This window comes from Mus musculus, chromosome 18, assembly GCF_000001635.26.
Source record: "Mus musculus strain C57BL/6J chromosome 18, GRCm38.p6 C57BL/6J".
NCBI classification, from domain to species: domain Eukaryota; kingdom Metazoa; phylum Chordata; class Mammalia; order Rodentia; family Muridae; genus Mus; species Mus musculus.
In genome coordinates this window covers 23,849,047-23,874,138 of record NC_000084.6, presented here as the reverse complement: position 1 = coordinate 23,874,138, position 25,092 = coordinate 23,849,047, and the positions used below count along the sequence as shown (strand labels likewise).

General features: G+C 43.8%; 1 protein-coding gene across 5 annotated transcripts in view; it reads right to left on the bottom strand.

The window, feature by feature from the left end:
* Positions 1-25,092, bottom strand: part of Mapre2 (microtubule-associated protein, RP/EB family, member 2) — a 141,529-nt gene that overhangs the window by 19,723 nt on the left and 96,714 nt on the right. For all 5 annotated transcript variants that reach the window (NM_001162942.1, XM_006525744.2, NM_001162941.1 and 2 more), the window contains 2 exons: positions 20,340-20,485; positions 15,982-16,195 (listed from right to left, as the gene is read on the bottom strand). In NM_001162942.1, the coding sequence (NP_001156414.1) occupies positions 15,982-16,195; positions 20,340-20,485 (360 nt within the window). The remainder of the gene's footprint in view (positions 1-15,981; positions 16,196-20,339; positions 20,486-25,092) is intronic.

Genomic DNA, 25,092 nt, shown 5'->3' with positions numbered 1-25,092 from the left:
TACATGCTCTCTCTCTCACACATATACACTCTCTCACATACTCTGTCACACTCATTCACATACCCCACACACACACACTCACACATTCACACATATATACTCTCACACATACAAACTCTTTCTCACATACTCTCAGCCACACTCATACACATACTTATTCACACATACTCATACTATCTCTACCACTCTCATACACACTGTATCACATACACACTCTTTCACACATGCATGCTCTCCCTTTCTCTCACACTCATAGACACACATATTCTCTCATACACTCATTTACACTCATACATACACACACACTCACAGGGAGGGGGCGGAAGCACAGCTCCCACATGGAGGACATGGAGTAGAGCATACATTTGAAAAAACCTACTAACAGATGAAAAGGACTTTTCATTTGATATTTCAAATGAGGGAGGCTTTGGAATTCTCATTAGATTGTTTGGAAAGAAGCAGATAGAGAAAAATCAAAGACAAACGAGGATGTCGCCCTAGTGATAAGCATGAAGTACAGAATAGGACATCTTAGCATCACATGGAGTACAAGTCTGAGTATCACATGTCAGCTCCTCTTCAGGAGGCTGCAGAGTGGGTGCTTGAAACATCCCGTGCTGTGACTAATAGGGACAGACTTACCCTTGTGTAACTCACACACACACCTAGAGAGGCACCACACGGAAAGGACCCTCGTGTAACTCACACACCCAGAGAGTCAACACATGGAAAGGACTCTCATGTAACTCACACATCCAGAGAGACACCACACGCAAAGGAAGACAGTTGTGATCTTTGGCTTCCTCTCGTTCGCTGACACCATTGTTTCATTTCCGAGTACTGCAGTAAGTAGTGCCTTCAAGTTCACCTCAGCTCAGAACACTCTGCTTCTTTATTAGCCAAGCCCTTTTTCCTCTTTTACTTTAAACAACCACACTCTAAAGTGTATCTAGCTTCTAGGTCCGGGTATTTTTTTTCTTACTTGCTGGGACCAACCACCCTAAGGCTGCTATGAAGGAAATGTAGCAATCAGTAGCTGTAGTTATAACCCAGTTATGTAAGCGAGTATTTGTTTTTCTAGCCTTCTCAGGTGCTCCCGTCACCTCATCTAGTGGCCAAGCCTGGCTTTGGAGGCCGAGGTCCTCAATGGTGGCTGCCTTCCTTGCGGCCCAAATGCTCATCGTGACTAGCGATTCTGCTGCTGCACCTTCCCAGGTCTTACGCTTCAAGCGTGCACACGTGGAAAACATCCTGACTTTTCAAGGCCATGCAGTCACCCTGACTACAATTCAGATTTAGAGTATTTTTCCCTTACAGCTATCAAACACTTCAGTTTCTTTCAAGCTACATTTGATGGTGTCCTGAGACCGTAATTAGCAGTAGCTCTGTTTCAGACACAATTGTCCTGCCCGTAAGCTTTTCTACACCCCCTTAATTTTCCCTTTCAAAATAAAAAGGGGGTTCAGAAGCAGAGGGAAATGGACATAATCTCTGGCCAAGCCCCTGTAATTCTCAAGCATTCCCCACCGGAGATGGACATGATTCACAATGCCTGTCTTTGAGCAGTCCCATCTTAATGAATGCTTTTAGGATTTGGGGCATAAATATGATTCTAAGATATTTTAACCACGGTTGTAAAAAGGAGTGAGTGGCTTGATTCAGTGTCTTGATGGAGTCAGGGCATCGCTGTGTCTAATGTCTGTAATTAGTAGCTTGCTTGATGTGTATGGAAAATGCTACATTTTGGAGAAAGGAGGCTGGGTAAAGTTCAGAAAGGAGAAAGAAGCAAACGAAAGCAGTGTCGTCTCTTCTCTTCCTGGCCAGTTCTCTAAGACTTTAGAAACTCTTCTCATAATCTGGGGGACTCCTTTTACCAAACCATAAATGGAAAGTAGCTAATTACATGATATTAATATTCATGACATTAGTGTTAAGTATATGGGCACACGCATCCCCCATCCCGACACAAAGCCATTGACCTCTTCCTTACTCTGAGGGACTGTTCCTCCCTCTCCTGTTCCACCCCCACAAGCTTCCTTCATTAAAACCCCATAGAACAGCTGAAACACAGCAGGCAGGCAGACAATACCTCACAAATGCATTGATTAATCATTCGTGGATAAATCTGACATCACTTCCTAGTCCCCTTCACCTTGGCACACGTATTTTGTCTTTAAATTGTTATAATGAATTTGCTTTAAAATCAAACAAAAGGCTAGGAATGGCAGAAAGCAGCTGGGCTGGACTGATGGATGAGGAGGGAGGCCCCATGGTCACAGGAAAGCCTTCCTCTTATTAGTTGACACCAGAGTCACCAGACGGCAAGGAGACAGACCACTCCATACAATACTGATTTCTACAAAATTCAAAGAATAAACATTAATTTTATTTTGAAAGGGGGAAAAAATCAGTCTCAGAGGTGGCAAGGGTTCAGTTCTAAGGGAATTTTAACAGGGTCCTGGGGTTTTCAAATTCAGAGCCCTTCTGGCTCTGTCTTCACCAAGACAGACCGTGGCAAAGTCAGGTTGCTGCTCTTCATAAATTAATATCAGCTGATAACAGGAGCCGTTCCTCTTGGAGCAGCTCAGGGCTGCACAGAGCATGAACCACACTGATCCTGTGGGATCTGTCAGCTCATCTTGGGGTGACTGTGGGATGTGGTACTTACTAGCAGAGCCCTGTGGCGCCATGGGTCCAAAGGACCCTTGACCTGCTGCTAGCTAAGAGGGGTAACCCACTGACACCCTACTGGTTTTAAGTTCAGGACAGGAAGAACAGTGTTGCTTTCTAGAGTTGGGAAGATCACGGGAGTAAAACCACAGAATACCTAGGGCTGGAGAGAGCTGGCTCAGTGTCAGAACCGCTTGAGGCTCCCAACACCCACAGCAAAGAAAGGCTCATAACCACTTTCAACTCCAGGTCCAGGGGATATGACCTCCTGTTCTGGTCCCCAAGGCCACCTGTATGCATGTGGTACACTTAAACTCATGCAAACACACTCACACTAAACAAACAATCTTTAAAACATGGGGACCCCTCCCCCTTGGCTTTTTAAGACAGGGTTTCTCTGAGTAGCACTGGCTAGCCTGGAACTCACTTCATAGACTAGGCTAACCTCAAACTCATAGATCCACTGCTCTCTGCCTCTGTAGTGCTGGGATGAAAGTTGTGCGTCACTACCCCGGCTTAAAATCTGAACAACTTTTACCCCGAAGCCTAGTACATAGCACTCACTTTGTTATTAATGTCATTCCTCAGCAAATGAGATCTGGCTTAACAAAGCATTCAAACGTACTGGCTTCCTATTCCAAACACTAGAAAATGAAACAGCAGTGCTCAAAGGAGAGACTCATTCTACTGGAACCTCCATAGCTCACTATGCGCCCCAAGGCCTCCAGTGAAGGAGGGACACCAAGGAAACTACAGTGAGTATCAGCGTGAGGTAGTGTCAGCATGTGCTTATTCTATCTCTCTCCATTAATCAATCAATCAATCAATCAATCAATCAATTACCATGTAGCTTGCAAACTAAATAGACTGGCATCAAATAGTGAACGAAACACAAATGAGGCCTGTGTGTGTGGAGTTCCCGATCCATCTGGGAACATGGCACTAAACAGTAACACAATAAGCTGGTAAGTAACAGAGCCAACGAGAGCATCCCTGCACCTGCAAGTAGAGCAGGAGGGACGAGGGACCCAGTTGCATGTGTGAGGAGGGTTGGGCTGGGTGGCGAAGTGATTTTACGTAGGTTCTTGGTCTTCTCCAGTTTCAACGATTCTCCTAGACCTGCAGGGTTCCCACAGTCTGCTCAGGAACTCTGTGGATCAACAGGGTAGCAAGAGCCATTGGCCAGGTGTGTGTGTGTGTGTGTGTATGTACGTATGTGTATATGTGTGCATATATATATATATATATATATATATATATATATATATATATATATATATATATATGAGAGTGTGTGTTGGAAGAGGGAAGCTGGGCACCTTGTTTTAATAGTCTTATTCCTCACAGAGGGTAATGGCTCTTAGAATGTCCTCCAGGATCCCTACAAAGGACACAAGAGGCAGGGGTCATCCTTTGATCCTCAAGACCTCAACGAGAGGGCAAGATGTAAACCAAGATAAAGATGTGCTAGAAGCCAGCAATGTGGCAAGTAGGGAGAGAAACAGGCTGTGTGGAGGCCTTATCTGTTTGGGTTCTGCCTCAGCAGTTCAGGGCCAGCTCAGGTTGCTGTGCTAGAGAATGCACAGGGCAGAGCTACAGAGACACACGAGGGTGGATGCCCAGGTCTTCCCAGGCTTCCAGGATCCAGGACCCTGGGCAGAAGGGCATGTCCCAGTGCTGGCCTTCACAGGTTACATCTCTGCTCTCAGAATAGACTGTGAGGGCAGACCCACAAAAGGCCAGCAAGGAGCACTGCAGTCATTCCTCTAGGAACAGTCACCACAGATTTTGTTCCGTTTTGGACAGTGTTTGAGATGGTGCAGTTTAAAAACCTTATTCTACACCATTTTCTGTAGCTGCCAGATGCTCATCTTTACACAATCTATGTTTTGTGTAATGTTAATGTTAACAGGAGGAAAAGAAAGGAAACATTCTCAGATGGATACCATGTGCTATTGATTCCATAGGGAGAGCCAAAGGGGAGCCAGGCAGAGGCGGGCGGGGGCGTCAGCCACGCCCAGTCACTGCTTTGGGATCATTATACAACATGATAAACGGCTCTGCCCTGAGAGAACCCACTATAGAGGCTCCCTGAAAGGCAGGCACCCTCACTGCAGAGGGTGTGGCTGTCACAGAAGAGTAAGCAGTATTGGAGGACCCCTTAGGACCCCTCCCCCGGTTGACCAGCCTGCACAAAGGCAGCCTGTGGGATGGATGGTAGAGGCTGAGCTCACGGCGCATGCCTGAGTGGGGGCCCTGACATACTGTCTCTGCTGCCCTGCTCATGGTCCCTGCCGGTGACGATGTGCTTATTTTTAGGAATCATGTGATTCTCCAGTATTTTCCAGACTCTGCTTGAGTCACTTTGGTTTCAGAGAATTTCTCACAGAGGGGAACATGCAAGGAAATGCTTCATGTCTTGAAATGGCAAAGGATTTTGAAATCATAACTTTTAAATAGCTATTTCAATGTGGAATGTATATTTTGCAATAAACTGCTGACTTCTCACACCTTGGAGGAAGATTAATCCAGCTTTCAAACATATCACATGCCAAAACCAATCACCACCCTGGTTAAGTTTGTATTTTTTAATTGCCCTCAGAGAAATTAAAACAATGAGGATTCTTCACACACACACACCCGGCCCCGAGAGGGGTTCCCACATCCTATTCCAACACTAACTGACAGCAGCGGCCCCTTGCCTGCTTTCTGCAGTAACGGGGAAGGGAGTGGCTGATGGAGCCAGCAGAATGAGCCAGCCCACAGAGAATAAAGACACACAGGCATTGCCATGACAACACCATCGTGGGCACCACTGTACTTCTGGCATGCAGGACTCATTTATGGAAGCTTATGAAGTAACATGGCCATTTCTGGGCTACCTCCGTACTTAATTACTTTAGATGTGCTGCCTTCAGTTTCAGTCTGAGTGCCTGTCGACATTTCCTGAAGATGGCAAGCCTGCTGTGTTCTTCCAATAACACAATCTTGTCTGTACTTCCCAGAAAAGTGTCAGAGCTCAGGAAGTAAGAGGATGAGCAGAGCACACTTCAGCTATCCAGTCTCCTTTACTTACGGCATCTGGCTTCTGTACCAGGGTTTGCGGCTTCTACCAATTGCCTACCAAGCCAACCATGCATGCGCATTATCAGTTCCCAACACTCTTTCCCCTTTCACTTTCCATATCCCACTAATCATTGTTCTGTGTTGACCATACCTCCTTGAAGTTTTCATAGCACACACTGCAACCACCATGCATTTTCTCTTCTCCACAGTTAGAGGTAGTCTTGAGGTTGTAAGCTTGTATATGAGCATGTCCCCTCTGTGTATGCTCTCATAAGGCAAATACTGCTTTTGCCTTCCAATGGCTCCCAATAGACCCCACTATAAAAGTATGAGCTCTGTGATCCTCTGTGACAATCAGTCTTGAACATGATACCCGTTCTAGTGGTTTCTTGTCTGCTGGTGTTTATACATTTGTAGGACATGCATCCTAGAACATGGTGGTGGTAGGGGATCGAGAGACTTCAACAAAGGTGATGGGAAGGCACGCTTACTATTCTGTCACTATGTTTAGGACTCTTGCTAGCACACACACCAGAGAGATGTTCCCTGCTGCTCATGAAGGGGCAGTTGCTGAGGACTAAGCATTTTGTGGGAAAGCCTCACAAATGAGTGGTGCAAGTGACTTCCAGGAACCAAGCACGAGTGGCCTACGGAAAGAAGCCAGAGAGACTCAGCCCCATAGGTCCAAGGAAAGATAGCTCCTGACTTTCTCCAGGTGAGCCACTGATGAGATCCTGGCCCCATGGATGTTGGGTTGCTGCCTGTGGGTTCCAGGCCAGAGAACCCAGCTGAGCTGTGCTGCACTGTGAGATTCCACCTTCGTTGTCTTAAGGTACCAACGTTGACATATTTATTTATTTCTGAAAGCAGTAACAAGGAACCTGTTTACCATATGAATGAACACATTCTCTTGTCACCACAACGTTCTGTCCTGTCTGGAATGTTCTTGGCCATACCTCTCATCTGACTCACCTCTACTCATCCTCACGTCTCAGCTGAGGTTTTCTTTTCCCAGAAAACCTTTGTAGAGGCTGCAAGGCCAGTTCAGGTGGGCTTCCTCAGTACACTCCTGGAGTGAGCACTCTCTCCTCCCTTTCCTCCCGGGACAGCAATCCCTCCAAACATATGGGTCTTGTTGGGATCACTGTGTGCCCTCAGAGTCCCTTACAATGTCTCAGCCATACCTTAGGACCACATGACTGAATATGATTCAAGCAGAGCTGTCACAAAAATGCAAGGGACCAAAGAAATAATAACCATTTGCTGTTCTGGTATTTTCTAAGCTGTTATGCAGATGCTGTGTTGTTTCTCTGGGTTACAGTGAAGTGCGTTAAAGATGATGGTAACAGCTGCACAGACTTGTAAATGCGCTTGACATAAATGAATACCGCAGCGACTCAGGTTCAACAGACAGATGGGGCCCCCTGTGTCAGCTTGTGGGCAAACGGTGACTAAAGGGCAGAACTGGCTTGTCGTTCCGATTGTTCCTTCAAAGGGACTACGTAAAGTGCCACACACTGCCTTTTCAGGCTGGGAAGCTGGCTCAGTGGGCAAAGCGCTTGGCTGCACAAGCTTGATGACCCTGACCACGATAAGCCATGTAAGAGCCATGTAAGAGCCATGTCAGAGCCAGGCTTGGCACATCACCTGTAATCTCAGCATTCATTCCTGCAGTGAGAGGGGTGACGGGAGGTGAGCCTGGAAGCTCCCTGCCAGAGGCCTGGAGGGCAGTGCAGAAACAGTGAGGGGGAAAGTGAGAACTCCTAAAGATTGTCCTCTGCCCTCTTTCTAATGCTGTGACACACATGTACATGCTCGTGCATGCACATGCACGCACACACACACAAATATATTTTTCATACATGTGCACACATGCACATGTGCACAGACACTATATATACATATATACAATACATATTCACATACACACTTATATGTACACAATATATATTCACATACATATACACATATTTTTCAATACAAATTTATATTTTTCACACACATGCACATTCACATACACATTTGCATACATACAGTATATATTTATACACACACACCCCAGCTTTTCACTTTGTCCAGCATACTAAATGAAATTAAGAAATTATAATACAATAATTTTTATTTATAAAGAGATAATAAAAGTGGGTTCAGAGGCACGTGACACAACCTGCTTGTGGACTTACAGGAGGAACTGCAAGAGCGACTGGGATGCCGTTTCCCTTTAAGAACTGATGAGGCTGACTGTCCTCTGAAGAGCACAATTTCACTTTACTGTATGTATTCAGAGACAAAGAGTAGCCCATGACAAGGAAGGCACATTTTAGCATACATAGGCAGTGTCTATGCAGGAACAACCCACACTGGTTATAAGAGGACCCAAGGTTGCAGGAGGAGCCACCACCAGCCCTCTTGGGTGGAAAAATATGTCAATTTTGTTTGAGAGGCTTATTCTTTAAATCAAGATCTCTCATACCATTTGCTCAGAGATGTATTTGGATGGGAGAATCTGGAAACCAGCGATAAACACCCAGGAACAAGTGACTTCACACTTCCTGCATTTATGAATATGGTAAGACATAGTACATATCTTCTCGCTCAACATGACTGCAGTCAAAAATGAGGATGCTAGACATGAAAAGCAAGCATGCCACTCCGAGGGTCATCTCTTAGGAATACCCACAGCCTTCGTCCTCCTTGTTGAACCTCACAATGTGGTTTTTGTATATTTTACTGATACACAATGTGTGTGTGTCTGTGAAATCTGCGAGGAGGTCCAGTGAGGAGCTAGGGTTCTGGAATCAGCACCACACCTCCCTCAGATCCTATGTTTCTTACGCAGGCAAGTTACTGAAGTTCCGATTGCAGAGTCCTGGATGGTAAAAGGAGGCTGATATTAACAGCCACCTGTCAGGGCTGTTATGAGGGACACTAACCTTAAAGGAAGGCTTACAGCAGCTGGTGCTTACTGCATATTGCACAAATACACATGGATAGGACCCATCCCTTCTCTATTTTAAACAACCCTTAAAGCTCATGAAAAAGTTTGATCGGGAGAGCCTCAGGGGGAGGAAGTGAGCATCCCAGTGAGCATCCCAGCAATCAAACAAACTCAGACAAAAAGATGGAGCTGGAGGCTCTGATTTGACATCCCTTAACTCTTCCTGCTTCTTTGCTTATGTTTAATATTCTAAACTCATAGATGTCCTGAAAGTGTGACCTGGTAGAGTCCTATTTATAGTCTATGCTGTAGTTTTGTGACCATTATAGGTAGGCACCATGTTGTAAAACCTTGTTACCCATCTCCTCACCAAGATATATTTAAACTCCCCCCTCAATATGATAGTCTTACTAGGCGAGGCCTTCCAGAGGAGAGTTTGTCTTGAGAACCTCTGACTCATCTCAGGACACAGTAAAGGGCCTCATCTCTGGACAGTGTTTGTGGGAAACAGGTCCTTATCAGACACTGAAGCTCCTAGCACTTTGCTTTTTGAACTTGCTGGCCCCCTTCTTTGCAAGAAATGCATTTCTGTTGTTTATAAGATGAATTTATGCCACGTAACTATAGCAGCTCAAACACATAAGTAGAAAAATACAGGCTTGATTAGTTTTTGAGAAGACAGTATCCCAATAGTTAGTGGTATCTCTTATTTAACTCTTATGTGGCAGATGTCCAATGGGAAGACCTTTGCTGATCCTTCTTTCCTAATAGAGAGCAGGGGGTTCCCTCTTGGAATTTAATTATCTGAGCCATTAGAGAATCTCCTTAAATCTTTTTCTAGGCCTTTACATAGCTAAGGGATAACCACATGCAGCTTAGCAATATAGCTGTGTCTTAGTATGCACTGGCCATGGAATAGAATGGTGTGGGGGGAGGGGCTGAGAGCAACACTATTATTTGACAAGATGTTTATGGTGCTTTCCTGACTTAGAGAGTGAGGACAGGTAAAACACTCCAGACAGGTAAAACACTCCAGATTACGTGATCATGGTCAGGCATCGCAGAACAGAAAACCAAAGTTCGGGAGAAAAGCTTGAGGAAAGGGTGTCCAAGTCTCGCATGCTTATGTAGAGGCCACAGGATCTTTAAAACACTAGAATGCTGGAGGGCTTCATCAGCGCACACACGAGGGATGAATACGCAGTAAGTACCTTTACAGAGAACGAGAAGCTGAACAGCGTTTCACTGTAAGGAATGCTAACAGCTCTTCAGTTTAAAGAATAGGGATGGGACTCAAATGTGCAGAAAGGAAGAAAATGAATACGGCAAAATAAAGAACGAAACTTTTTAGTAACAGAGAAACAAACAAGAAATTAATAATAATTTGATAGATTTAAATCAAGAAAAACCACTAGTAACACTAAATATAAATGGACTAATCACTCCAAAAGGCAGAGATTACCAAAGTGAGTTAAAAGGCAGGGCCCAGTTATATGATGGTTTAAAACACACTTTACCTATAAAGACACAGATAGGTGGGTTTTTAATAAATAAGGATATTTACCTCATTAAAAACCATTCAAGGGCTGGAGAGATGGCTCAGTGGTTAAGAGCACTGATCACTCTTCCAAAGGTCCTGAGTTCAATTCCCAGCAACCACATGGTGGCTTACAACCATCTGTAATGGGATCTGATGCCCTCTTCTGTTGTGTCTGAAGATAGCTACAGTGTACTCATATAAATAACAAATAAATCTTTTTTTAAAAACCACTCAAACCATAAATATAAAAAAGTAGTGGAGGCTATATTGTCTTTATCACTGTTCTTAAGACAAAGAGTAGTTTGGAAATTATAAGTTCAATTCAACAGGATAACTTAATCATAAATATATATGCACTAGTAAAAGACTCTCCAAAAACAGAAATCAAAGCCAGAAGTAATTAAAGGGAGGCACACACAATTTCACACCCAATTTAGAAAGACTAAAAATTATTTCTGCAACAGTTATTTGGGAAAGACAAGTCCCTTCCATTAAACTATGGAGACTCTGAAGCATACTGTCAAACTCTTTGGTTTTACATATTTGCAAAGCACTGTTCAAATGAAGAGTTTATTCTTTTCAAATACGTGTAGTACTTTAAAAGGGACTCATTCTGAACTATAAAACTAAGACCAGGATGAGGTAAAAACCTCAAAACAACTATAAAACCCCCACTGTGATTATTGTATCTCTTTGTAGCCCTAGCTGTCCTGGAACTTAGTCTGTAGACCAGGCTGGCCTCAAATTCACAAAGGTCTGCCTGCCTCTGCCACTCGAGTGCTGGGATTAAAGGCGTGTATCACTACACTTGGCACTATGTTTCTTAAGAAACAAAACTAACATTAAAAACACAAAGAAGTACAGCGACTTTTCTTTTCCTAAAAGAAGGTGAGAGATGATGTCTACCTAAATTTTAGACGTTCAAGCAATGCTTGTACATTGCTCAGCAAACAGATGGAGAAACACAGTCACATTTTAAAATGGAACCAACAGCTTGGAGCAACTCAGTGGGGACATTCAATGTTCAATACAGTTTTAAAAAATACTATTAGGGTTTACTAAAATCTACACTTAGGGGTTCAATGAAGATTATTTCGATACCCAGTTGACACTGTCTGGGTACATTCTGTTTTGGAACTAACAGCATTTCTTCCTAACCTGATTTTAAGACTGGTCTCGAAGGAAAGAGAGAAAGCTCAATTCCCATAGCAACTCTAAATCTATCTAACTATATTTATATTTGGGAGTCTGATTTAAATACATTAGCGTATGTGAATCTACAATGTGTCTGAGCTTCTGTTGCTATAGCAACCACAATGCTGAATTTCCTTTTAAGTTTTGTAAATCTTCACACATAAAGCCTATCTCTCTCAACAGCTATGGAATCGCAAGTTGGATCAGGGTAACTACACTTATAAACATCAGGATTCCCGAGGGTATAGACACCTAACTGACAGTTATCACTGTGATGTGTGCATTTAAATGCACGGCTGTGGGTGGCAGGTTAAAAACTGTGACACCACAATTCCTCAGAATTCAGTCAGAATTGATGTTACTTGGCAGCTATTCACCCTGACAGGAAACCTGTTTATATTGAAGTTGATTATAGTGGAGGTAAGTTGCCCACCTATACAGATACCAAGCAACTTTATGCTTCTTTGAGGCCATAGGAGAAAAAGCTTTTATCTGCATTGAATGACAGAGAATGCACCAAATGTGCGGAGAGCATCGGTGCTGAACAGGAAACCTTCTCTGGTCCACACCGCACAGACGCTGCAGAAGCAGGATTCCCTTCCTTGTTAGCACAGACAGGGGTCTCTCTATCATTACTGAACGGACGTCACACTCCATATCACTTTCCTACTCTAATCTCGTCCCTTTGTCACTCACACAAGATGCTTTGAAGCTGCCAGACATGCAAGTTAAATCAGCCTGAGGCATATCTGTGAGGAGAGATTCATCCAGTGCAAAGTTAATCAAGTATTCCAACATGCTACCCCCATCCTGCTTTCAACTAGACAAGCCATTACATGTTTCCATGGATACAAATAATCAAACGTCTGGTTCTAGGTCTGTAATATCCAGCGATCATTATGTTTTCATATTGAAACCTTTTGATTGCCTGTATCATTTGTGGTCTTGCGTGAAGGACAACTCATACCATATACATCAAGACTGCATTATAGGGCTGGAGAGATGGCTCAGCGCTCAAGAGCACTGACTATTTTTCCAAAGGTCCTGAGTTCAATTCCCAGCAACCACGTGGTGGCTCACAACCATCTGTAATGGGGTCTGATATCCTCTTCTGGTGTGTGTCTGAAGATACAATAAATAAATCAGTTTTTTAAAAAGACTGCATAGAGATTGTGGGTCAGTGTTCTGAATAGAGAATTTTGAGAGAACCCTGAGACCTACTACATCACATTCAAACTCACACATGTGGGACTCATGCGCAGCTGGATCTGAAGCATGAAGCCAGGCTGCAGACTCTGATAAACTTCCCACCTTAAGACTCTTAAATCTTTCCCTGCTTTCTGTGCTTTGGTACCTACGTATCTCTTAATACGTCACTACCAGGAACAGACCATCTCTGTAATATGATGATGCTCTCAATACAATGTAGTCCCATTTCCTATAATACACACGTCTCGGTCAAAGAGGAACAGATTCTGAAAAGTCCCTAGAAACCTGGACTAAAGCACAGGATTCTATTCACAGGTTTACAGAACCTCTCCTGACATTTGGAAAGCATTTTGATTTATGTTTTCTTGGCTTTGTTCCCATTGTCTGAATGTAGGACTTTGAAACAAGTCAGGCCCTTGTGTATTTCCAGGGGCCTTTCTCCAACAGTGGTCCTTAAAAACCGTGTCCTGAATGTGATGTATGTCTTGTGGTAATTTTTCTCCAGTAAAGTTTTACTGCCTCACAATGTCTAATATTCAGGACACATTTGATTAAAGAGGGGTGATTAACTTGCATTCCTGAAAATACCATTCCTCCCCAAGTAAGAGCAACAAAGTAAACACCATCAAGGTACAGGAGCAGAATCAGAAACCACTGCCTTCTGGGACATTCAAAAAAATCAAATTTATCAACTGTTGATTTCAGTATGTCCCCTACGTTTTATCACTCACTTCTTTCTCAGGTTCATGGTATTTCATCAAAAAGGACAAGTTCCTCTGTGGGTTCTGTGAGAGGGATGGCAGGGTAGTCTAGTTCTGGGTGAAAGAGCAGAAGTGTTAGAAGGTTAAAAAAAAGAAAGAAAGGTAAAGAAGAGTTACAATTGAGGGAGAAAAATATCCTGAGGTTTATTATTAGAATTAAAGAAAAAAAATGCAGTTGGTTTCAAAGCCAACCTGTCCATCAGTAACAGCCACAGAAGCTGACATTAGAGAGGGCAAGAGCAGCCTGCCTTGGGTTCTTGCCCGAGTTCCTCTCACTTCACAGGTCTCTCGATCCCAGCCCCGGGGAGGACATCCGGCCAGCACCGGCTCCGCTCCAGCTCTGAAGGATGCTGACGACATTTTGTCTTCCAGTCTCCCCATGGCTTTCTTCATCCAGCCCCTCCCTTTGCTTCTGCTCCACACCCCTCCTGGCCTTGTTCAGTGGCACCATGCAGACCACGGGGCCCACCATCTCAGGGCACCGGTTCCCTGAGAGATTATTAATCAAGTCGTAGGAGTCAGCTCTCTACATACTATTTTCAAGTTTCACTGTACGTCGTATTTCTGCAATTAATATTCATGACCCTCTTTCTAGAAACTTCCTACTGTTTGTTCTGTGAGACACAGATGAGGGAATTCTTGGAAAATGGGGACAAGGCAACAGACTGCAGCTCTGCTTGGAAGGCAAGAGCTGGAGCTGAGGCAAAAGAATTAAGGTCACGGTATGATTGTGGAAGAAAGAATAATAATCTAGGCCTGTCCATTCCACGCACTACTAATGACGTCAGTTCTCTTGACTTTCTTGTCTGTGCTCATCCTTCTAAAAAAAGCCTCTTCCCTTCACAGGTGTCTAACTCCCAAAGTTCAGAGTTCAGCGCTCTTCAGTGGCGAGGCCCATTCATTCCAAACCTGGACTTGGATACTGACGCAGAGTCCTTTATCCAACTCATTCCCCAGCCCAGGCCTCATCTCATGAGTGATCCTGAGCGATCCAAGGGACGACTCCAGGCCTCGCTCTCCTGACTCCTCGGTGGAGTTAGACACTGTGGGTCACTCTGCCTCCTTCCTTCTGCTTCCCTGAAAGCCACTCCTTAGCCTCCTCCTAGCTTTTTGGCATCTTCTCTGCATTCCGGGGACGTTTCTTCTTCTTTACTCGGCAATTGTTAGGAATTCCTAAAGGCACCCTCCCCTTATCACTCTGTATTCACTTCCAGATTCACTGTACGCAACACTCACAAGTGTATAGGCACACTCCTGCTTGTGTGCCTGTGAGTGCATGGGGGCAGGCACACACACACACACACACACACACACACACACACACACACACACACACAATGGTTATTCAGATCATCTTTTGGATGCTGCAAAGAAACCTGAAACTCAGTTTGTTAAAATAAACACTGTGTCTTCTCAATTCTAGCTCTCTTTCAGCACTTACTAAATGATAGCCTCATCCTTCCAAGTGTGGGAGACAAGCCAGGAAGTCACACTTGGCAGCTTGCTTGCTCACTCCAGGATCCACCCATTACCACAGCCCAATCCAGCTAATTCCCAAATATCTCTTAGAGATATGTATTCTTTTTCTTCTGATTCCACATGAGGAAGACCTCATCTAACAGACTGGGCAAGTATATACCCTGATCTTGTCACCTCTAACAATATTTTTTTTAAAAACAAATTATGTGAGAAATCTTTTGAAGATGTAAGATTTCCAAGGGGTACAGCTTATTTGGCATATAGCTATGAATTCAGACAGACATAAAAGGCAAAAGGTTTCTAAGTAGGAAGCTAAAGTATGACCAGAGAGCTACCGATACCTACTACCAACCATATCTCACCATACTGACTATGGTAGGATGGGCAGAGATGAAAAGCTATATCATAATAGGCTTGAACAGTGGGTTCTGCATTTGTGACAGAAAGTAAGTTTCAGACATTTCAGCAGTAACCGTCTAGCGCACAACCAGTGTGTATAATAATGACCTCACTTCACAACAACGTATGTCGTCTAGTAGAGTTGGCTGCTTATGGCAAGGATATTTCTAAGATATTTTAGAGCTTTGTTTTTTGTTTTTAAATCCACAAAAGTTAAAATATTCCTAAAAGTTCTAGGTATGTATCCTCAATAGTTTCAATTTTGAGGACAAGGACTCAGGATAAATGAAGTGTCTGTAGTAACATACAAACCGCTCACTGATTTCCTTTGAACATCTCTATAAAATGACCCATGCTGAGCAGTATGTCAGTTCATATGATGATCTGCCTTGCCGGCAATTAAGCACTTGAAATATTTTGATGTAAATCTAAACAAACTACTCAAAAAATTTCAGGAAAATTAAGAGTAAAAGAAATCTATCCTCAGGTTATTATCTTAATAGGCAGCTACAGAGACAGCATGTACGGCTGTGCCTTTTTAATATCTGAAGTGCAGATCATTAGACTCATGACAAGTGGGTCACAGAAAGATCAGCATGGTCACACAGACAATACTGAGAACCATCCAAAGGCATGAAAATACTGTCAGTCACAAGCATAGACTGAAGCACAGAGAGTCGGAGCCATTTCCTATGAGGAGAAGGACAGATGTCCTCGAAACATACCTGCTGTGGGGGAGTTTGCATGGTGCGACTTCTTGGGCAGGTTGAAGATCTGTTCACCAGGGTCAGGGGGAGGAATTGCATCTTGCCCTTGTCGGGCCTCAACAGGATCGTACTCCTTCCCGTCATAGTTAGCATCGTAGAACTTCTTAAACCACTGAATAAAATCCAGGTTGTCTTGGAAACGCCCTTTCACCAGCTTCTCCACTGGGATTACCTGCAACATCAGGTCACCAAGTGAGTCACAAGCCTCAGGTTAGCTTGAAGTTTTATGCAATTGTATCCTAAGAATTGCTTGCTTGCAATTTTTTTTTTGTAAGCAAAAATTTTAAAGTTTTATTTATGTGCATGTATGTGCACCATGTGTGTGCAGTGCCTGCTGAGGCCAGAAGAGGTCGCTGGGTACGATCCTCTGTAGCCATCAGATAGTGGGGCTGGGAACTGAACCAGCATCCTATGTGAGAGTCGCAGGCACTCTCAACTACTGAGTGTTCCTCGGGCCCCACTGCCTGAAGTTATTGACCACCCATTGTTTTCCTGGCTTCTCAGCAGTATTCTACAATTAACACAACTTTTAACTATTTAAAGACTTGGTAAAAACAAAACAAAGCAACAACAGAGAACAACAACAACAAACAAACAAACAAACAAACAAAAACTTACCACACTACCACCAACCAAAAAGCCCCAGAGTGGATTATCCTGTAAACCTGAGTATTCCCTGAACAACTGAAATAGGGCCACCCTTAGCTGTCAAGATGGGGGGTGGCCTGCCAGGTCTGGCGGTAGCACATTCCTGTAATCCACTTGAGAGACTATGGCAAGATTATGAGTTTGAGAGCAAACAGAGGTACATAGTAAGATCGCATCTCAAAAAAGCCAACAAACAAAACCAGAAAACAACAAACCACAAATAGAGGGACTTATCTCATATATGGGACATATATATAGTTATGCAATCTCTCCACAAAATACCAGGCCTGGGATGTTGTACTGTTTCCAAGTTGAAGTGTGTTCCTATTTCTTGGCCCAGCTGTATTGAGATAAAGGAATAATGCTACCGGACAGGGCACACGAACCAGGGGCAGCTCAGCAAAAACAGGTAATGGGACACATGGCGCAGAGCTCATTAAAATGTAGACAAGCATCCCAACTAACATAGTACAGGGCCCAGGAAAGAGCAACTGAGAAGCACAGCCAGGGCTCCATGGCAGTGCAGACACGGAGAGGGAGATGCTCAGTAAGAGAGTCCTGGAAGCATACGAGGAAGGCCCATGACGTGCACATCAGCTTCTCAGAGTAAGCTTTCCACCAGAACCCAGAGTCAGCCATGATTCCCTGCTAACGCTCACAGGAACCTCCGGGATTATGACAAAGGACACAGGAGGGACTTGAGTACTGAGCTGTAATTCAGTGGGTCGCTGTTTCTTTTATTAAAGGAAATGGAATGGTACCATATTCCCACATTGCACAATTACTGGATTTTTACTTCCTCTGTCACTGGGTGACTATTGTATGGGAATGATGAGAGAGTGATGCACCAAGTTGTGACTCAGGATGCACATGTACACATGCACGATTCAGACAGAAGCCCAGTGCACAGGAAGCAAGGCTTTGTAGGAGGACCACAGGAATAGAAACAGTAGAAGGACCGCATGAATGGAGACAGAAGACACTAACTGCTACCTTGGAAACCATATGCCATAAATACCAACAGGGCCACATTAAAGAGAACAGAAAACAGTCTGTGGGTGCCCCTCCATGATCCATGACTTTACTAGCCCTGGGTAGTTAGCTAGGTTTCCTGTACCAGGTATGATTTTCCTATTGTGAAGAGGGTCAAAACTCCAACTAGAGAGCTGTGGTTACCTCCAAGTATGGTGCCACTACTACAGTCTTAGGTCACCATGCAGGGCTAGTGTCCCTTTTCTCCCTCTGGAAGCTGGCATGGTACTTTCTGGTACCATGAACAACAATTAATGAAAAAAGAGGCCATACATTTGAAAGAGAGCAAGGAGGGGTGCATACAGGAGGGTTTGGAAGAAAGGGAAGGGGGAAACGATACAATTATAGTCATGGAGGTAAAGGAAAGAATTAAAAATAGAGAGAGAGAGAACAGAATCAACCATAACTTGGGAAAAAAAATCAAGCGAAGCACCCAGGCTACATGCTCAGATAAATCATCAATAATATATTTTCCAAAGATATTTGTTAAAGTGCAGCTGTGATAGGAACCAACAGAGGTGCAGAACACAATAAAGAAGTTTCTGGAAGGGTCATTTTTCATCGAGCTGCTGCAGCTGGTCCTGGTGCTGCTGTGTCCCCTCCTCTCACTTCCCTTGAACCCTCGAGGAAGGATTCCCGCCCCATCCATACTTCCCTGCCCTCGCTGTGTACTTTATTGCAGTTGCCTTCTGAGTCTTACTGCTTGCTTTCAAAGAGACTGACTGGTAAGTGACCTCTAGCACAATGCCTTCATGAACGACTGAAGCAATTTGCTGCCTATGTGTGGGAACTTCACACAATGGTGTTATGCAGCAGCTCTTACTTCTCCACTTAATTGTGTGTTCCTGGTTTTGGGGAAAACCAAGCCCTGTAGCAGACATGATAGGTACATGATACTGTGTCTCTCTAGGGATTTGACAGTCCTATGCTAGCATCTTGTTGGCTGGGAGGTCAGTCTCCTCCCACTGCAAACTTGTTTCTCAACATTCTTAGCTCTTCCGTCCTCTGTGTGTCCACTAATAGAAAGACACACAAAGCTCTCTGATTGGATTTACAGCAAGCTCCAGCCAGAAACCTACGTACCGCTGTTTCTCCTTTTGAATGTACAAGAGTCGACTTAAAGGGCAAAGAAAAGAGGTGTTTCCTAAAAGTAAGGAGAGCCTGCACAGCTGGGTGTGGTGGGGAAGAGTTGCCTGGAAATTAGACACAGCAGAAAGGAATAAAAGTTAAGATTTTTCAGAAACATATTTTCTGTTTCTTTTCTTTTTGATTTGAAATAGCAGTGTTGCATGTGTTGTCCAAGATGTTCTCAAACTCTTAGGCCTGAGCAATCCTCCTGCCTCAGACTTCAGAGCAGCTGGAACTACCCTGGCTGGCTAAGAGCATACAATATACAATATCAATTCTGAGAAAGAAGCCAGATTTTCTTGACATTCTGGTAAGAATGCTTCTTACTTAGGGAAGCAGTGAATTGTATTAAATTATTAAACTTTCCTCTAGCTTTCATCTCTTATAACCTAGTATCTGTTTTTTATCCTGTAGCCTATTTACTCCTTTTATTAATACGTGTTTTTCAAAGAGTTATGTTTCTTCTCTGCTAGTTTATCTCTTTCCCCTTGTTTATAATTCCTTGTTTACAATTCTTGCCTTGTTATGCTAATTCATTCTAAGAGATACAGCCAGTCATACTCATTATGAGAGAGAAACCCTAAATAATGAACACTTATTAGTAAGTGAACATCTGGATAAAAGCCAGCACTCCTGGAGAGACCAGTGGGTCTTAGCCCCGTAGGAAGTGGGCACAAAAGATTTCCATCTGTGTCACACTCTAGGGTAAAATTATAATCTGAAGGAGAAAAGCACCATTCAGGAAGGCTGGAGTCTAAGGGATGCACTATGCTGGCCACTGTTGCCTGCATCTCCCTGGTAACTTAACCACAAGGAAGGAGGGTCCTAGTCCTCTTCTGCAGAGGAGCCCATTTAGACCATTAGCAAATGTAAATTACTTGCTTCAGTCTGGGAACTGAGAGTCATACCCATGCTGGGTCCCCGTGTTAACAAGTTGTTTTTCCAAAGGAACAGAATACCCAGAGAACTCCAGAGGCATCTGGTAAACAGAAGACTTCATTTGTAGCCCTGAGACGCTAACAACCCACTATAACATGCTAAGAAGTTTGTCAAATGGCTGCAGGGTTAAGGATTTTTAAAAACTAAAATCTCACATGTACACAGGAACTCAGAGCAGTTGTTTGTGTTTGTGCAGCCTCTCCCCCTCCCTGCCCCCCGCCCCGCCCTGCCCTGCCCCAAGGGAGTCATCTAAGTATATCCCCATGGATGTGTTCTTAGACTTGATCATGTTTTGATTGCAAAGTACTTAAGGGTGCTGGATAGATGGCTAAGGTAGCTGTAGTACTGTTTCAGAGGACTGGAGTTCAGTTCCCAGCACCCATACTGGATGGCTCTCAGTCACGTGTAACTGACTCCTGCAGAGTCCCATAACCTCTTAAGGGCTTTGCAGGCACTGCTCTTACACACACAGACCCACATATGAACGCACATACACATGGTTCAAAAATAATAAAATATTAAAGGCAATTTTAAAGAGTACATGACAGGGATATTAACAAGCCTCTTACCTTATCAACATTCATCCGTTTAAAGGATGCTTGCAGAAGTTTAAAGTTGTGAATATACTCATGCTCCAACTTTGCTTGGAATTTTACTTTCTTCAAACTAATACAGCCCGGGAAGAGCATGTCCATGAACTGGCAATAGGCTGCTCCTAGAAGAGGCAAAAAGAGGGACAGGTCAGTCTGGCTGTACTCAGGTGTGACAGCAGTCAGGAGTACAAGCACCGTGATACAGAGCACAGATCCTCCACACATGCGCCTTATACCATTACACCCTCTGGACAGCACGGGTTGGGGACCAGAGGGAAGAGGCCATGTCTCAACAGTACAACATCCGTCACTTCTTTGTCAGCCACCATGTCTTTAGTTCCCATGACCAACATGTGGGATCCTCCGAGGATGCCAAAGCAGTTGTGTTATGAACGATCCTTGCTGCTTCTGTCAGAGGAAAGGGACATGTCCTTGCCCTTCTATCTAGCTAGTGTCCTGCTCTCTGTCATCCAAGTCAACTTAAGAAGGAAAAGCACAGACCATGTAACCATCAGGGCAGTACACAGGCTCTTATGGGGTGCGAGGCCCAAATACATATGCTCATGCTGTTTTATGGCCATCTTGCAAAGTAACTCGGCTGGAAACTGTATCACTAAGTGTATCACTAACAGCAGAAGCAGCTGCATGCTAACCTCACTCCAGCCCAAGAGCAACAGGCTTCCGTCGTGAGCAGACAGGACGAAGCCAGGGATCTCCTGAAAAGATGCAGATATTCAGTCATGCTGAAATGTTCAATGGGACCTCCAAGGACAGTCTGTTTAGCAAGGTTTTTACTTTTAAACATGAAGGAAGAACTATTGAAATATTGAAACGTGCCAATCTCAGTAAGAAATAAAACCCCAGCAAAGACGGCAATTACTTGGCTTTTACCTGAATGGGGAAGACTAAGGACATTTAACACTCGAAGCTGTCACAAGTCCCCCACCTCACAGGAAGCACAACTGTGTGCCAAGAGCGGGACCAAGTAGAATGGCACGTTTTCCTTTCTCTGCCGTCTACAGGTCACTTGCTCTATTTCTGACATGCTATTGATTAGTCTTTCTGGACCATGAAGGGCCTCCCTCCTATTTACCATCAAAGTTTCTGGAGACCTTGTCTTTCCAGAGGGAGACTCCCCTTTGGCTAGGGCACCACTGTGTCTTATACCATATCCTCAGCCGAGATGCAGCTGCAGAGAAGAGGAGACAAAACACTAGGAATCTAAAGGCCGTGGAACCAGAAATGCCAGGGCAGCTCGTTCTTTGTAGGTAAGGCAATGAAGAAATGAAACAAAGGCGTCTGGCTTTCCCTTAGATGCCAACACCATGAATTAAGCATTTCTCCTGAGGCAGATGGCTTCTCTTAAAAAAACGAGACGAGGAAGGCATAGCAAATCCAAACCCAAAACACCATGCTGGGGAGGGAAGAGGAAACATCAGACTTGCGGGAGAGGGCTTCAGTCAGCTAGTCCTCCTTTTAAGAGTGCCACCGGATGAGCACAGGCCAACACAGTGTAATCACACAGGTGGGCACAGGAAACACTGTCTCTGACCCACTCTGCAAAGTTATCCTCATTTTGTTGGAGGTTAGCATTAAATTTGCCTCTGGAGACCCAGATGCTACATATTCTCATCCAGACATCCAAATCCTTCACTTTCCAAATTAAAAAATGAGCAATGATTTTAGAGGGTGGGGGGAGGAAAGTTAGAAAAAAACCTTGTCACCATCTCTAATAACCATCACCAAGAGGTAACAAACCCGTGCTTGTATTCCAGCATATGCCATTCTGATTTTTTCAGAGGTAGGGTTATACATTTATTTATTTTTGCTAAAATGTGATGATGCTTTTAAGATGCAATCATATCTATTTTTACATACACGCTTGTTTCTGTGGTGCTGGGAATCAAACCCAGGGCCTGTGGGTGCTATGCAAGCACTGCACCACACCCCAGGCTGTTTTCTGGGTCACTCAATATTCTCTATCAAACATTTTAATGGCATTCTGGTATTTACATCATGCTTAGCAACTTCCCTCAACCAACATCCCATAAATATTCATGCATAGTTTCTGTAAATGCTTTTATGATCTCCAGTTTTACATTCGAATTCTGGATCCATGTGGAATTTATTTTGGTTTGTGATAGAAAGTATGGTTCTAATTTTAGTCATTCCAAATGTTAGTGGGAATCTGTCGTTTTTTGATTCCTCTGCATTTGGGGACCTTCTTACTGGGGAGATGCTTCAGGGCCCTGCTTCATATCTCAGAAGCAGAATGTAGGCAAGCCTTCTTTTCCTGCCTCCACACTAACATTGAAGGTGCTCGACCAGGGCTCTGCTGTGCACATTTCTGCCTCCATCAAATGGAGGGAGAGAAACGCAGAGACAGGGGAGTTGTGGCAGCAGTGTGCCTAGAGCATCGTGAAGTGAAGAATGGAGTTGGCTGGTCTATTATCCCCGGCACAAGGAGGTTCCTCCAGCTCTGACCTTGGCTTTCCCAGGATGCCACGCCACCCAGCGTCTTCCCTAGAAATGCTTTTCTCTATAAGCTTGCCAAGGTTTCTGTAATGTTTGATATGTCAGCCAGGTCTGACACCACCTGTGTTGGTCCCCAGTGGGAGAAGAACTCTTTACTATGGTTACTTCCCTAGTGCAATGTGCTGGGGGCTCTTTTATTTCCTCATCTATGGAAGCCATTTTTCTTTGTCACAACACGTAACATACAAGCAATTTGTTTATACAACTAGAAAGCTGTATTGCCGTCATTAATATTATTGCTATGGCACACGCCTTTAATCCCAGCACTCAGGAGGCGGAGGCAGGTGGATTTCTGAGTTCGAGGCCAGCCTGGTCTACAAAGTGAGTTCCAAGACAGCCAGGGATATACAGAGAAACCTTGTCTCGAAAAACAAAAGACAAAAAGACAAACAAACAAAAAAAAATTGTGGTAAAAATTAAAAATGAATATTTTTAGTAGATCTCTATTTTTGTATATTTAATATTCATCCTCACTTATTGTATTTTTAAAGGTGTGATTTTAGACTGTGAACTGTGTGGTTTAAATGTGTCCCCGCGATCGTCTGGTTTTCTTGGTTATCCAAAATCTATGCTCTGTTTAATGGATCCTGTGTGTTATGACCTCTCCTCTCTCGCTGGGTGCTGGTGGTGCTCGTCCTGAATCCTAGCACCTTAGTCTTGGGTGGGGGAAGCAGGTGGGTCTCTGAGTTCAAGATCAGCCTGGTCTACAGGACAAGTTTCAGGACAACCAGGGCTACAGAGAAACCCTGTCTTGAAAAACACAAAACTAAAGAAGCCCCACAAAACAAACAAAACAAGCGAAATGAGCAGCAGCTCTTTCAAAAATTCAAAAAACCTCTTTCAAAAATTCAAAAAAGGTAGTCATTCATTTATTCTTTCCATTTCAGTTTTGAATTTAAAAGGCATACAGAAAATAGCCCTTTAAAAATATTCAATATAATTCATATACTCAACCTTTTAAAATGTACATTTTCGTCAGTGGGTTTCAGTATATTCACATTCATAGGACTGTAAATCCAATACCAGGTCGCTAATTCCAGATTTTTAACACCACACACAGACTTCATAGCCACTGGCAGCCATTTTCTCTGTTCCATCCCCGGCGCACTGGCAACTGCTCCTCTAGCTTCTGAGTATCTGCCTTTCCCCCAGACTTCCCTTAGAGGGGATCAGGCTTTATGATCACTGAGCTTGGGCCTTTTCCTCAGAAAAGCCTTTCCGGGTTCACTCGCCCTCTAATCCTTTTTATGGCCGATATCTCACTATATAAGTACATCCCGTTTTATCAATCCATCCACTAGTTAGTGGGCATCTGGGCAATTTGAGGACCACTGAGTAAAGCTGGTAAGAATGTTTGTAAGCTCTTGAGTGGCATATGTCTTCACTGGCTGTAAGGTGGAGTTTCTGCTGAGTCCTGGGGTGTGTCTGTGACAAACATCCTTAAGACGTGCCCATCTATTTTCCAAGGCCGGCACACCATCTTACTTTCCCACCAGCACTGTCCATAGAATTCAACTTGACCCTGAGTACTGTCTGCTGTCTGATCCTGGATGTCCTAACGGGTGCGGCTGCTGCCTCAGATGGATTTCACTAATTACTAATGGTGCTGAACACCTTCCTAAAGCGCTTCTGGGCCACTGTAGACCGTCTTTAGAGGCTTCTTTGCAAATCCTTTACCTGTGTCTAAACTGAGGTATGCTTTTGTTGAGTTGTGGGAATTCTATTTTCCAGACACAGTTCCCTTATCAGACATGTACATGGTTTGCAAATACTCCAAATACTCCCTGTCTTGCTGGTATGGACTCTTTCAGACAGTGTCCCCTTTAGTGCATGCTTTCAGTTCTGAACTAATCCAATTTAACCCTTTATCTATCACTTGTGCTTTTGTTGCCATGGTTAAGAAACAGCAGCCTGCCCCAACCCAAGGTCGGGAACATCTGTACCCAATTCTTTCTTCCAAAGGCTTCATGATTTTAGTTGTTGCTTCAGGTTTATGATCAATTTTTGAGCTGACTCTTGTAGATAGGGTGAGGCTAACGTTTCATCATTGTGCATGTGAATATTTTATCCCAGGACCATTCATAAATTTAAAAAGTGATTTATTTATTTATTTATTTGGGGGAGGGTATGGGTGTTTTGCTTGAATATACATCTATCCATGTAGGTCAGCAAAGAGCCCCGGATCAGCTGGGAC